A 15,761-nucleotide genomic window follows, 5' to 3' on the forward strand; every position below is an offset into this window, starting at 1 on the left:
CCTGATACAATAGAAGCCTCCTAAAATATGCATGTATATGAAGGCAATCTAAATGAAATCGCCAAAAAATGAGGGAGACAGAGTCCCAATTGGCCATCTCTTGTCACAAAATGTAGCTTCCACGATGAAGACTGGGTTACATCTAATTGAGTTGTTGGCCAGGAAGGGCCTCATGGGAATCCTTAAACAACCCAGGCTGTAGCAAAGACTATAGGTTGTTCTCCACAATCTGACAGTGAGGCCTTATTGCTGAAGACAACACCTACACAATTCACTGAGCATTGAGAAATTAAGCTTGTGCCTACATAGAACCTTTTACCCCTAGGTTCTAGTGCAACAGTTCTTTGGGGTTCACATATCAGATATCCTGCATAACAGATATTTATCAGATATTTAGGAAGGTTGAAAACCACCGTTCTGGTGTCTTTGGTATTCTGGTGTCTTTGGTATAGGAGGGTATACTGCATGCTCTCAAATGAGAAACAAACACCAAGCTAGCCACAACCCTTTGATCTATAATGGTTTCCTGCCTAAAAGAGATGCTACGGCAATGGTGGTACAAAGCTGTGGAGATAACCAAGCAATAACTGATCTGACTTAAGCCTAGTTTGTGAGATTGAATCCATACCCAACACTACTTGGGTGACCTAGAACCAGAGACTAGATAGTCCAGGGACTTACTGTACCTGGGACTTAGTAGTACCAAATGCTACTAGTCTAAAAAAAGAAATCAGAAAAACATTGTGATAAAATGAGTCCTAATGATATTAAGCCATACTCAGATCAGTGCCTTGTTGGGGGCTCAAGACAGGGTTTCTTTAGGTAGTCTTGGCTATTCTAGAAGTAGCCCTGATGACAAGGCTGGCCTCAAAATCACAGAGATCTACCAGCCTCCCAAGTGTTGGGATTAAAGGCATACACCACCACCTGGCTTCAACTGTAATTTCTAAAGGGTTTGAAAGGGCTGCTGCCAGGGTCCCTCTGTCCTCGGCATGTTGATGTTGTTGGGGTGCTAAGAGGTAAGTTAGGGACCAAACAAGTACACTCTTGGTTCAGAGCATGGGTAGCTTGGCTGGGCAACGGCAGTGTTACTCCTCACTGAAATAATGGTGGCCTTGAAGTAGACAGATGACGCCGCCAAGGACCTCCTCCCTGACTGAGTTATTCCTCCACCATGGCCAATGTGAGATTCCCACAGTGACTAGCAGCCAGCCCCGTGCCACATTTCCACTACCGGCAAGCATCCTCTCATCTGGGTTTAACTCACTCTTGAAGGAAATGAACGTCACTGTGCCTGGCTTGTATTGTGTGGTTATCAAACCTTCTAAGCCACCCCACAGAGACAAAGAAAGTTGCCCTCTTACTCAGCATTCCGTTCACGGCTCTGTGTGGCAGTGGGGTAGCCTGTGGTCACCCTGTAGCCATCAGCAGCCCTCCTCCCACCAGTCCTTTGCGTCATTTCTGGTTTTCTTCTCATGACCCTCTATGTCCCATTTCCTTCATTCTGACTGTGGTGCCCTCTGTCAACATCTTTGGAACGTGTTCAACCTCTCTTTACCACCGTTGTCCAGCGAAGATGTTAAGTCCATTCTCGGGGCCATTTCCCATTGAACTTGAATTCCTCAAATACAGAAGGAGATCTACCCAAGAACCTGACCACAGTAAACACCTCCACAGATCTGTCACGTGGACAACCTCTGGAATTTTGGTGAAGAATCTTTATCAAATAAGAAATAAAGAAGAAATGGACATGATGTTAAGGGACTGGAAACAAAAAGCAAAGAACAGCCATGTACAGAGCAGGAGAGATGGAACTATGGCTAAGAGCACTTGGCTGTGCTAACCAGCAGACCTGGGTTCAATTCCCAGCACCAGCATGTCGGCTCACAACCATCTGTAACTCCAGTCCCAGGGAAACTGATGCCTTCTCCTGACCTCCAAGGGCACTAGATACGCACATGATGGCATACATACTTGAATGTAAAACACACATACACATAAAATAAGTACATCTATAAATAAAGGGGAAACAGGCACATCAAGGAGAAAGGATTAACTAGAATCATAAAATAAATGAAGAATCTTAGAAATCAATTTAAAAGCGGGCCATACAGCTTTCCGTCTGATCACAGAATGCTGTGCCCTCTGTCTGAATAACACTTGATCTGTAGGATGTCTCTGAGATCCTTTCTTCTTGCTTAATGTGCTGTGTGGATGAATCAACCACACCACAGGCTGACTAATCACCTCCTAAAGATACTGCCATCTGCATCACAAGATTGGAACAAACTGTCCCAAGACTGGAAAAATTTAAAATGGTATACTAAGAATATCTATCATCCGCTACAGACACTGGCATGTTGCTTTCTAGAAGGAAGTAGAGAAGACATCTACTTCGTAATTATAAAAGTGCAAGCCATATTAATAAAGTACTACTTGCCCCTCTGCTATCCCAGTAACATAATACAGCACAGCCAGGCAGCCCTTGTGAGCTTCTGTGCTGTCTCTAGGGGAACACTTGACAGGCACCAGCTGAGAGAGTGGGTCTCCCACTTCTGCCAGCATGATATCACAGCTAGAAGAGCTCCCCAGAGGGGACATATGGCCTTTAATTAGTGTTTATTGGATGCTTTCTACCAAGCATTTTGCAAGGTGCCTTGTAGACATCTGACACCTCATTTAGCCCACCTGTTGTCACTAGGTTTAGTCACAATCAGTGTCTCAGTGAGGACCACTATTGCTGTGACAAAACACCACGACCAAAAGCAACTTGGGAAGAAAAGGGTTTTACCCCACTTACACTTCCAAATTTCTGCTCATCATCAAAGGAAGTCAGGCAGGAACTCAAACAGGGCAGAATCCTGGAGGTAGGAGCTGATGCAGAGGCCATGGAGGAATGCTGCTTACTGGCTTTCTTATAGAACCCAGAACCACAAGCCCTGATGGCACCACCCACAATGGTCCAGACCCTCCCACACTAACTGATCACTGATTACAAAAATGGCATACCAGCTTATGGAGACATTTTTTCCCCCAATGTGGTCTCCCTCCTCTCAGAGGACTCTAGCTTGTGTCAAGTTGGCACAAAAACAGCCAGCACAGTCAGTGTACAAAAATAAGTTTTAGCCGGATGGTGGTGGCACATGCCTGTAATCCCAGCACTCTGGGAGGCAGAGGCAGGCAGATTTCTGAGTTCGAGGCTAGACTGGTCTACAGAGTGAGTTCCAGGATACCCAGAGCTATACATAGAAACCCTGTCTCGAAAAAACCAAATCCAAAAAAAAAAGTTTTGATGCCATACTATTCCCTCAACAGATTCACCGGAACACCTACTGTTAGGGACCGGGAGCACCAACTGCCCATTTTGCTTACTCTTTGATGGAGGTGTTAGTGGAGGGCTGGCAGGCATGCAGAGGACTGGGCCTCCTGAGCGCTCCTGTCCTACCCACTTCTCCACGCCAGTCTAGTCCAAGGCTCCTGCAGAGTACCATGCCCTCAGCCGTTCTTACAGTCTCTCTCAGGATTTCTCAAATCTTCTACCACTGGTAAGGGGCCATGACAGGGTTTTTTTTTTTTTGTTTTGTTGTTGTTTTGTTTGGGGAGGGTTGTTTTGTTTTGGGTTATGAGGGCTGGGTTATCATTATTTAGCAGTATTCCTGGGTGTCAGGTATTAGATGCCAATACAAAACAATCTTTAATGGTACTACCAAAATCCCCTGTGCTGGGGGAAGGGTCACTACAACTATACCAGTCACCCTTATACCAGGGCCGTCACTGTCACACACACACACACACACACACACACACACACGCACAAAGGGCAGAAAACAACTTGTGGGAATCTGTTCTCTCCTTCTCCCATTGGTCCTGGGACTCACTCTCAGGTCACCAGACTTGGTGACAGGCAGGCATCTTTACCCTCAATGTCAAGGCCTTTAGTCTTGTTCTTTGATTGGGAAATGGTAGTTTCTCAGTATCAGCACCACTGCCGTTGGGTCTGAATAATCCCCCCCTTTTTTTAATTGGATATTTTATTTACTTACATTTCAACTGTTATCCCCTTCCTAGGTTTCCCCTCTGGAAACCCCCATCCCATTCCCCCTTCCCCCCCACTTCTATGAGGGTGCTCCCTCCACCACCTACTCCTACCTCAGGCCCCCCACCCCCACCCCCACCCTTCCCCAGCATTCCCCTACACTGGGGCATGGAGCCTTCACAGGATCAAGGGCCTTGGGCCACCTGGATAATTCTTTGCTGAGGGGGGGAGGGGGATTGTCCCAAATATTAACAGAATCCCTAGCTTCTACACATTAAAGCCAGTAGCAACATTTCACTTCATGTCTAGCTATGACCATCTAAAATGTCTCCAGATGTTGCGAAACATCCTGGGGGGGGGGGGTGTATCACCACAAACTGACTGAAAGTGAATGCCCAAGTCCAGTCAGCCCTGCCCTCCTCTGTCCTGTCTGGGTGCTCCCGCCTCCTGCTGAGCTTACACAGCATCAAGGCAGGCATCCCGGCAGGCAGGCCAGGTACAGGTCATCCCTCACGGCCTCTCTCTCACCACACCCTCTACATGGTTACAGCATGGCTCTGGACTGTGATAAAGAAGCCTTTAATGCCTCACCACCCAAGCTCTTCGTCAGCAAGAGCCATGTCTTCTTTGTCCCCAGGGGCCTGGTTAAGTATTTCCTAACAGAATAAATGAGCCAAGCATTCTGTGGTGACAGCAGAATTTTAAGGTAAGAGACGTCACCTCTGAGCCCAGGTTGCTGAGAACAGAACGGGAAGTTAAGTTTTATCTCCTGGGCACCCTAGATCAACCGAGGAGCTGCTGTGCACATAAAATAGGCTGGAGCACCAAACACAAGAAGCCATTCCAGGGCCAAGTAAGTAATGGACCAAAACAGAGAGTTTCCTATAGAATGGGGGGTCATCCCCACCATGCATAACATCCTGAGGCTAGAAGCTTTGCAGAAGGCATTCTGTAACTGCCGATTGATCCACCCCACCCAAAGACAGAAACGGTCCCCATCTCCCCAAGGCCAGGGACAGACTCAGCAGGATCACCAACACAGCTCACTATAGCTCATGATGCTGGTAGGTAAGTGCCAGCCCTGACTGGCACCTCAGAAACACAAAGGGCTGTCAGCTAACAGAAAGGTGGTAGTCAACCGCCTGGAATCAGCTCACACGCCCTCCCTGGAGCCCAAGATGTGTATGGACTGAAAGTGGGTCACACATAAGACAGAGCCCAGAGCCAGGCAGTGGTGGCGCACACCTGTAATCCCAGTACTCTGGGAGGCCGAGGCAGGCGGATTTCTGAGTTCAAGGCCAGCCTGGTCTACAGAGTGAGTTCCAGGACAGCCAGGGCTATACAGAGAAACCCTGTCTCGAAAAAAAACCAAATCCAAAAAAACCAAAAAAAAAAAAAAACCACAAAAAAACAAAAAAACACCTAGAGTCCAGAACCCATCCCACCCCCACCCCACCCCAACCCCACCCCACCCCCACCCCACCCCACCCCCACCCCAACCCCACCCCACCCCCACCCCAACCCGCACAGAGGCAAAGGTGAAGATGAGAAGCTCTAGAGACTATGTTAGGAATAAGAAACCCATCTAAATGAAAGTGACATTTGGTCACACCGCGGATGACCGAGCCACAGCTGCAAGCGTGGAGGTAAGGAGTGGCCCCAATATCCTCTGAAGGAATTCAGTAGAGAACGAACTCTGACACTTGCCAACCCTGACGTGGCCCCCTCAGTGGCCCCCTCGGATGAGGTTACAGAGGAAGGCCTTTCTGCCCTTGTTTCTTGCTGCTTTCTGCATGCGCACAGGGGAAACGGAGGCACGCTGACCTAGGAAAGGGAAGGGCCCCCAAACCCACCTCCTCTCCTTAATTTGGGGTTTGCTGTGTGTTGCAGGCCTAGCGAGGGGAGGCACAAAGTATCAGCTTAGGCTCTGGAATCTGTTCCTCTCTGAGACTGGCCACTCTAATGCTTAAGCAACACTACAGTTTGTAATCTGAAGTAATTGCTTAAGTGTGGAACCAGGCTGGCCTCGAACTCACAAAGATCTGCCTATTCTAGCTATCCAAAGCTGGAATTAAAGGTGTATACTACCATGTCCAGACCAACAGAGATGGTTTTGTTACCAAGGAGCACCACACTTCTTGGGCCCAAGTAGCAGGATACTATTCTTTGGGACAAGCACAGGTAATGGCCCGTCCTCCGTGTTCCTCATAAAGGAACTTCACTGCTAGGTAGTACAAATGTCTGCGTGTTTTCAGGCGTCATTCTGACACAACTGGTGACAGTGCCCGGAAAGAGCTGCTTAGGACTCAGGAAAGTTCTCCTTCCACTCCTGGGAGAGCTTTGGGACACTGGTAGAAGACCAGACTGCTGCGTTCTTTCTCCTGACACTATGTCTGGGCTCAGGGTGGGAAGAACACCATCATGATAAACACGCGTGTCTGTCACAGGAGCGGAGTGGGAAGTACGTAAAGAAGTAGTCTTGTCAAGTCTCAAAGTTAAGACTAAGGAGCTGTGAGAAGGGGGAAGGGAGGGTGAGGGTGGGGAGACCTGCAAAAGAAAGAGAGAACATCCAGACACAAACTGCCTGCCAAAGGCGGGAGTGGGGGGTGGAGTGGGGGGGGAGGGTCAGGCTAAGTTTTGCTTTCACAACATACTAAAATTCATTAATAAAAAGATTAGACCTTAAAATCTGACCAAATGTAACTTGGAAATTGCTACATATGTTATATATTTGAATTACTGCTGGAAGCCTTATGAAGTACCCTGAAGCTGTATTTAGCAAACTCCCAGGATAATATGCCCAGACAAGAAAACAAATTTCACAGACACTTTCCATGGAAACGGCCATGATCATGTCTACAAGATAAAGGGCAACCAGTTATCATGGGCATAATGCAAAGGCCAAGGAAAGGAAATGGCTTTGGACGGAACCCGGTATCTTGGACATCTGTTGCTCTGGCCAGTTCTTTGATAACAATCTGGTAACTATTCCCAGGGTTCACAGATCCAGTGGTTCAGGTGTGACTTCCAGGCCTGCCCATCCCCAAGGCTCTGCAGAGGATTCAGGAGGTACACAAAGGTATGGCAGGGGCACTCGACCCCAGGGCAAGCAAGGCAGGCAGCTTCAAGTGTGGACTACCTTCCTGAGAAAGTCTCTGCACTTCCTCTCAGGCAGAAGAGAAACTCGAGGCCACACCCATTTGTGGTAGGCTGCCCAAGGGAGGTGAAGGACCAGACCAGGACAAATTTCTGCACCATTCAAGCACCGTGATCCAACCCTGCCAGAACGTTACCCAGTCCAGTTACACCAGCTAACAAGTTCCCTTTTTTCTTAAAACGTGGTCTGAGCTGGGTGGGAATCTGTCACTTGCAACCCTGTGTCACTGATAGTGATGGAGGTGGCGGCCATTTCCAGTGACTAGTGATTCAACAAGCAAAAGGGAACAGACTTCTCTACATTACCAAGCTCAGCTCCCTACTCCAAATCTCTCACTTCCCAAAGCATTCTTTGCTTTTCTCTGTCTGCCCACCTACGCCTTTACGAGGCCACCCTACAAGCTTGTGCCTCCTGCAAAGGTCACGAAGGTCCCTCTAAAATGCTTCAACCCGTGATTTTCTTCCCTTAAACTAAGCTGGTATTGCGTACCTACGCATCCACATACTGAAATCCCTTTTCCCTTCCAGTATTAGGCAGTTCTCGTGTCTGCAGTGGTCTCCTCTCTCCTAGTCTGAGCTAAGAACCATCTACCATACCGTGTGCATCCTACAGAATGCCAGTCTCAGGGTTCTGGGAAAATCTCCTTAGGACAAAAATGAATTTCAGAACATCAGAACGGACATAATGTTACAGTAACATTATGTTTAAAAAATACAAAGTAACCATACATTCTATGAGAGTATAAAACTTATCTTCATTGGCACTGAGGTTAAAAGGATGCTAATTAAAAATCGCCCCTAATTCATCCCTCCATCCAACCATGCTACGGAATCTATTTAGCACCTTTCAGTTAATAAGCAATTTTCTTTTACCAAGAGTTGAATAGTGACTGAGACAAAGTCTCTGCTTTGCTAATGAACTAGAGTCTGATATCTGATAGTAGCATCCCCCAAAAAAGATTTATATTTTTCAAAAGAAAAGTTCTATGTGATCTTTAGCATTTCCTCCACTGCACAAATTCCACTAATATTATAGTTCATATATCTTTTTTTTGTTGTTTTACTGGGGCACACACGTTTGTGCATGTGCATGTTGTGTGTGCAAGCCAGAGGATCTCCTTCAGCCTTTACATGAGTTCCAACTCCCAACCACAGTATAGGTTTCTTAAGAGAAATGTCCAATAATGTACATTATTTTTAATATTTAAATGGGAGGGAGAGGTCTTGAATATGTTGGCTGGTAATTTTGAAACCATTTTGTTGTTGTTTTTGTTGATTTCTGCAAGATTGGTTTTCACTACATAGCCCTGGCTGGCCAGCAATTATTTATACACATAGCCCAGGCTGGCCTCAAAAGATCTACCTGCCTCTGTCTCCCAAGGGCTGGTATTAAAGGCACACACCATCATATCTAGCAAAACAATTCCTAACAGAGAGAGAACTACCAATCCACAAGACGAGTTGAGAAATAACTCAGTCTGGGCACTGTGCAGGCCAGGGAATAGAATATCCCCTCAGATGGAATCTCTGCCTCCCCCCTCAACCCCCTCCTTCTTTTGCCTCTGACCAAGAACATACAAAACAGTTAAATCAGGAAACTGATCAAATACAAACATGGTAACACATTTCTTTCCTGAAATTTAGCCAGCTAAGAAACTAGTGAGTAAGGTAACTAACTCTAGCCGGACAGATCCCGTTTTCTTTTTTTTCTTTTTTTCTCTTTTCTTTTTCTTTTTGTTTTTTTGGATTTGGTTTTTTTTTTGTTTGTTTGTTTGTTTTTTGTTTTTTTTTTTTGTTTTTTTTTTGTTTTTTTTTTTTGTTTTTTCCTCGAGACAGGGTTTCTCTGTATAGCCCTGGCTGTCCTGGAACTCACTCTATAGACCAGGCTGGCCTCAAACTCAGAAATCCACCTGCCTCTGCCTCCCTGAGTGCTGGGATTACTGGAGTGCGCCACCACCGCCTAGCCTCGGATCCCATTTTCAATCCTTCTTTACCGTTGAAAAGGAGAGTACATCATTAATCCAGGACCAAGATCATAAATAGGCAAGTCGAAGGGAAGGGAGGAAAGGGGGAATTCTCACAGACCAGGGATGGACTTTGACCTCGCCTACTGACTTTCTCAAGTGAGTTGATTTTGTTTCCACATGTGGTTTACATAAGAAAGTGGTATGTTCCAGACAAGAGAAGGCACACCTGAGGTAACTGACGAGGCTATTTATAGTCAGTATTTTTCTCACAGAGTACAAATATCCATGCACTATGGAAAGTGCAGGGACTTGATGTTAGGATAATGTAGTAGCTGTAGAAGTTTCTGGAAAGGGTGTGTGGAACATAACTGAGGACAGGCCTGAAATACATTTTCCTCGTTAAAGTATGTTTTAAAGACACGTAATAGCAAGTATAATAAGGCACACGAAATACTAATGTTAAAGCCAGAAGTTTGTATCTTTTCCCCTAGAGTCAGTGTCTCACTGTGTAGCCCAGGGTAACCTCTAAAGCTCACTCAACCCTCCTGCCTGTCCCCTGAATGCTAATATTACAGACATATTATACCACACAGAGCAGAATCCAGCATTTATGAATTAGCCCATAAAGGATTCTTCCAGGCTGGGCAGTGGTGGCGCACGCCTGTAATCCCAGCACTTGGGAGGCAGAGGCAGGCAGGATTTCTGAGTCTGAGGCCAGCCTGGTCTACACAGTGAGTTCCACGACAGCCAGGGCTACATAGAGAAACCCTGTCTCACACACACACACACACACACACACACACACACACACACACACACAAAAGGATTCTTCTAGGATACCGTTTAGTCACCGTTTGGTGCTCCATATAAGAAACCCAGGCTCCCAGACCCAGGAGACTCACAGTAGGCCAGTTCTTCCCTGCTGCCCTCACCCCACAGCACAGTAAGACTGTGAGCAGTCACTGCAAAGGAAGCTTGGGACAAATGGACAATCGGTTACGTGTGGTGTCTATTAGCATACTGAGGAACAGGCTCCCCGTCCACCCTTCCCCTAAACTCTAGCTCACAGGCTTCACTGCTTCTCCTTCTTACATAACCCTGCCATTTCAGCCGCGTGCTCTCTCTCCCCAGCTCCCCCTTGATGCTGCCTCCCCTCCCCCCTCACCTTCTCCCCTCCCCCTCCCTCACCCTGTCCCCTCCCCTCCCCCCTCTTCCCTCCCCCACCCCATGGCCGGGACCAGTCCACTTTTTTCTCTCCCTGCTCTGGACTCTTCCAGATGCCTCTGGCTGTTCTCTCCTTCACACCCATAATAAACACCTTCTTTCTGGAGAGATGTGGAAGAGGGAACCACATTTGTCGTGTAAACAAATAAAATAATTAATATTAAAAAGAGCCTTCCTTTCAAGCACATCTGGGAGCTGTCACGTCCTTATTTCATTCAGACCCATATCTCCACTTCAAGGGCTCACCCTAGATTGTCACCTTTGGATTCAACTGTATCCTATTTCATCAGAATTCCTAGGGGTTTTCTAGCACGTACTTGGCTTGAGTTGTAAGGGAAAACAAATTACTTAGTAGATCCTGTCCTTGATTCAATTTTTTTCTCCAAATTTGGACAAGTATTCAAATGGCTAATTAAAAAGCAACAACCTAGGGGGGTGGGGTGGGATAGATTAATTAGTACAGTGTTTACCTAACATGCATAGAGTCCGGGATGGTACTGGGTACAGCGGTCTTAAACTTTAATAGTTCAATAACAAAATTATAATCCTATATAACAACTATAACCCTAGCATTAGGGAGGTTGAAGCAGAAGGGTCCGAAGGAATTTCAAGGACATTCTCAAGCACATAGGGAGTTGGAGGCCAGCCTGGGCTACAAGTGACCTTGTCTCAAACTCACAGACACACACAGACACACAGACACACATACACATGGGGGGCAGGGCTAGGGGCTGGAGAGATGACTCCATGGGTTTAAGAGCATTTATTGTTCTTCTGGTAGGCTAGAGTTTGGATCTCAGCTCCCATACTGAGAAGCCAGCTCGGTAACTCCAGCTCCAGGAGATCTTCAGACACACAGACGTGTGTACACACACACACACACACACACACACACACAAATCTTCAAATACCCACTTTACCTCCTACACTAGGAGGAGGGAACTAATGAGCCCACAATTTAACAATAGCCATCTTAGCCTCCTTTGGGTCACAGCTAGTTAACTGCGGGGTGCCACCTACATAATCCAAGTCCTAGTTCACCAGAATATTTCAGAGTGAAGGCTGAGGCTAAACAATTGACGTGATAGCATCAACCATTATGGCTTAACAACCGTTGGTTAGGTGCTATCAATCTCACCAACTGCTTCCTACACTTAATTTCCCCTAGCAACCCTGATAGCAACACAGCCTTGCCTTTATTTAAGAAGAGGAAGCTGAGGGGGGTCAGATCTCCTCCCAGATGTGACAGGGCTGCTTGGGAAACTAACCATCAGGCGCTCGGGTGAAGCCCAATGGCGAAACTCTTTCCCGGGATGCACCAGGTCACAGGTTCAATCCCCAGCAGGGGAAAGAAAGGTGGTGGCCAGTGAGGGGATGGCTTTGAGGATGAGGGGACCTGCTGACCAACCTGAGTTTGATTCCTGGGAACCACAAGGTGCAGAGAAAGAACCAAAAGCACACGGTGACGCATATGCACCCACATGCATGTACATAATTCATATAAGGAATGAAAGCCTTCTTGAAAAAAAAAGGGGGAGGGACTATTGGGGGCTGGAGATGGCTCAGTGGTTAGGAGCACTGGCTGCTCTTCCAGAGGACCTGGGTTCAATTCCCAGCACCCACATGGCAGCTCACAACTGTCTGTAACTCCAGTTCCAGGGGTTCTGACCTTACTCACACATATACATACAGGCAAAACACTGATCCGAATAAGATAAATAGATCAATAAATCTTTTAAAAGAGGTGTTATGATGTTAGCATCAAAGCCAGCTGTCTTAAGTTTGAAGCACATGTCTGCTGTGAATTAGCTGTGTTAATTTGTGCGAACACCTCGGCTGCATAACCTGTGAGGCTGGTAAAATAATACTGTCCGTATCAGATGACGCTGAAGATGAAGACTAAATTAGTGTGTGAAGCAGTTAGGAGAATACCTAGTAAGGACTACGCTTCTTATTACCATGTTTAGTACCAACCGGAGTCATTAGTCACAGCCAGGTTACCCCTCCCTAACCCTCTGCCCACCACACGCCAGCTGTCACCTCTCCTGCTACCTGGTGACACTTTTTTACTCTTATTTCTCTCATTTAATCTAAACTTTACGATCTGTGCCCACGAGCCAAGCCTCGTGGCATACATACACTTCGAATCCCAGCACTCTGGAGGCAGAGGCAGGTGGATTTGGATTTGGATTTGAGTGCAAGGCCAGCCTGGTCTACATAGGGAGTTGCAACCCAGCTTGAGCTACGTGGTGAGGCCCTGCCTCAAACTCAAGGCTGTAACAAATGTATTTTACACCGTGGTCAGTAAACAGCTCACTTAAAATGAACCACGTTAAAAACATAAACCAGTAACCCTAGCATTCGGAAAGGCTGCTAAAGGAAGACTGGAAACTTCAGGCTAGCCTGGGCAACTTAGTGAGGCTCTTCCTCAAAAACAAAGTCATAGTCGGGCGGTGGTGGCGCACGCCTGTAATCCCAGCACTCTGGGAGGCACTGGTGGGCGGATTTCTGAGTTCGAGGCCAGCTTGTCTCTAGAGTGAGTTCCAGGACAGCCAGGGCTACACAGAGAAACCCTGTCTCGAAAAAACCAAAATCCAAAACAAAAAACAAAACAAAAAACAAAACAAAAAGTCATCCAAAAGCAGTAAGACACTGACTATGCAAAAACATATCAAGTTATAACACACGAAACATAGGCTGAACAGGAAGTAGTGGGAAATTAAAATACCCCACACTGGGAAGTCGGGGACAGTCTCATTCTCACCCATAAAATTACTTTTTTCTAGTCCCTAGAACCACTAAAAACACACGTAGAAACAGGCCATACTGTTCAGCCAGTCACTAAATAGATACTTTGTATGCACACACTGGCACTGCCTGGCACCGGGGCTTGGGCTAGGGTTACAGCATATAAACTGATACCACCTCCCCCACGGAGCTTACAGTCCAGTGTAGGTGCAGAGGGCACACACATGTATTGTGCAGTTTCATAAAAGCGTTCTGTTAATTATAAAACCCTTTAAACCTCTTACTAAAATATAAGCAAATAAATAAAACAGGGAGACCATTTCAAACTCTTTGAAATCACATATTTTCTTCCGGTGGGGGGGGGGAGCAGTGTTTTTTGAAGAGCACACTTGTGCCCATTTATTTCTGACCTACTCATACCCCTTTGCACACTTGAGATAGAAAATACTGTATCAGTCTAGCAAGAATCAAATCACTGAAATTTAAACTGAAGAGTAATTGCAGCCCCAAAACATTCAAGATAGTCTCCAAAGGAGCATAAAATGTATTTAATCTGGTGTTTCACACCTCCCAAACCGGTTGCCTTTGCCCTTTGAAGAGTTTACAGTCCAACCAAACTGCTTTACTGCACATCAATTAAGCGCAGTTCTCAGTCCAAGAAGGACAGCGACTTGATCTAAAAAGTATTAGCAAGGGTCTGTGCTGGCTCTCAAGAGGTCCCGGGCTGAAGTCCAAGATCCGGCAGGCAGTCCTAGTCACCTGACAAGGGCCCTAGTTCGTCTGAGATAAGCACTTGGTGCTTCTAAAGAGCCTGTGCATTCTCACGAGTAAGGCCTCCACCCGCTGACATGCAGCTGTACAAAAAACCAGCAGAGCAATTATGAAAAAGGAATAAAAAGTTAATTAAAAAAAACACTCCCCTTTCACTCTGCAAAATTCACATGCAAAACCGCGCAAAATTCACATGCAAAGCCACGCATGTGGCTAAGACAAAGTCTGAGATCCAGAAGAAACAGAAGATAAGGTGTTTGGTCAACGGTGAAAGATTAATAGGGTGGCACCGCAGGACTGGATCCGACGGAGGGCCACGGAATGAAGGATTCGCTACAGAAAAAAATACAAACCCTGGGAGAGGGTTTCACCAGCGCAAGGCCTTAGAGCCATAATCAAATGACCAGAGGACTCTTGGGGACACCCTGCAGAAGGAAGGGAACCCATGCACGCTAAAGCATGGGAGGCCCGGACGTCCAGTCCAGCTGCAGCAGGCGAGCCGCGGAGAGGATGCGCGCTCATCGCGCCTGGGACTGGTGGGCCGTGTGCTGGTCCCCAGGCTGCACGCAGGGAGGATGGGGAGGCAAGGAGACTCGGGGTGCCGGCACCGCGCGCGGGGCTCGGTCGGGGAGAGCTGCGCACGCGGCTCCGCTACTCACCTCTCCGAACTGGAAAGCCGAGACGATGGTGACAACGACGCCCACGAAGCAGACGTAGAGCCCATACCTGTGGGATAGGCAGGTATAGGTCTGTCTCTGCAGGAGCTTAAGCAGCATCACCCCGGCCCCGCCACCCCACGCCGGGAGGAGCCCGCGCCGCGCCACCGCCTCAGCGAGCTGCCATCCAGGGGCCCCCGGCCGCGCCGCCGCGCTTAGCTCACAGCCCCCGGCTGCCGCGCATGGTCGCTCCGGCGACCGACGGCCCGCTGGGCTCCACGCCGCGGCCGCCGCTTCCGGGAGCCCGGAGCCCACGCCCTCGGCGCGGCGGAGGCGGACCCAGGGCCCGCAAGGCGCCCGGCGCCACCCGGGGTTGGTCACGGAGAGGCGGCGGCGGGTCGCCAGCGCCACCTGGAGGACGGAGGGACAAGGGCAGGCGCGCACCCTCCCGTCTGCGCGTGCGCTGGGGGCCCAGCCCTCTGGGCCCTCGGGGCGAGACTTGGGAGTAGGGGGGGACCCACTGGATCAATCAACAGGTTAAGCAATCCCCTGCAGTACGCTGATGGGCAACCCTGCTGAACCAAAAAAAAAAAAAAAAAAAAAAAAAAAAAAAACACAGCTCATGTCTCAAATTTATCTTTGAAAGAAAATTTGAAAGATCGTGGCTAGGGAATGCACAGTCAGCATGCCCCAAATGACATAATAATCTACTCTAGACGTTTTATTTTATTTTACTTTATTTTTTATTTTTTATTTTTTGAGACAGGGTTTCTCTGTGTAGCCCTGGCTGTCCTGGAACTCACTCTGTAGACCAGGCTGGCCTCGAACTCAGAAATCTGCCTGCCTCGGCCTCCCAAGTGCTAGGATTAAAGGCGTGCGCCAACACTGCCCAGCAGGCATTGAAAAAAGGTCAAATTCACTTGGAGAACTGTCTGGGTCTTTTTTGTTTTGTTTTTGTTTGTTTTCTTGGGTTTTTTGTTTGTTTGTTTGTTTGGGTTCCCCTCCCCCCCCATATGGGAAATCACTCTCATTACACTGCACACCTGTAAAGCACTTGGGACAGGAAGTTGAGGCAGGAAGGTTATGAGCCAGTCTGGTCTTGGTAGTGAGACCCTGTCAATAAACAAAAGAAAATTAAAATGAAACCCCTTAGTTTTCTACTTTGTTTCATTTGCTCAGTGGTTGGAGAATTATTGGGTTTTG

General features: G+C 47.5%; 1 protein-coding gene across 1 annotated transcript in view; it reads right to left on the bottom strand.

Moving 5' to 3' along the window:
- Window positions 1–14,876, bottom strand: part of Gnptab (N-acetylglucosamine-1-phosphate transferase subunits alpha and beta) — a 72,180-nt gene extending 57,304 nt beyond the window's left edge. Inside the window, exon 1 of the mRNA XM_052165770.1 lies at window positions 14,562–14,876. Within this exon, the coding sequence (XP_052021730.1) occupies window positions 14,562–14,678 (117 nt within the window). The 5' untranslated portion in view covers window positions 14,679–14,876. The remainder of the gene's footprint in view (window positions 1–14,561) is intronic.
- Between the last annotated feature and the right edge of the window lie 885 nt (window positions 14,877–15,761).

The sequence above is a fragment of the Apodemus sylvaticus genome, chromosome 20 (assembly GCF_947179515.1).
Source record: "Apodemus sylvaticus chromosome 20, mApoSyl1.1, whole genome shotgun sequence".
Lineage (NCBI taxonomy): Eukaryota > Metazoa > Chordata > Mammalia > Rodentia > Muridae > Apodemus > Apodemus sylvaticus.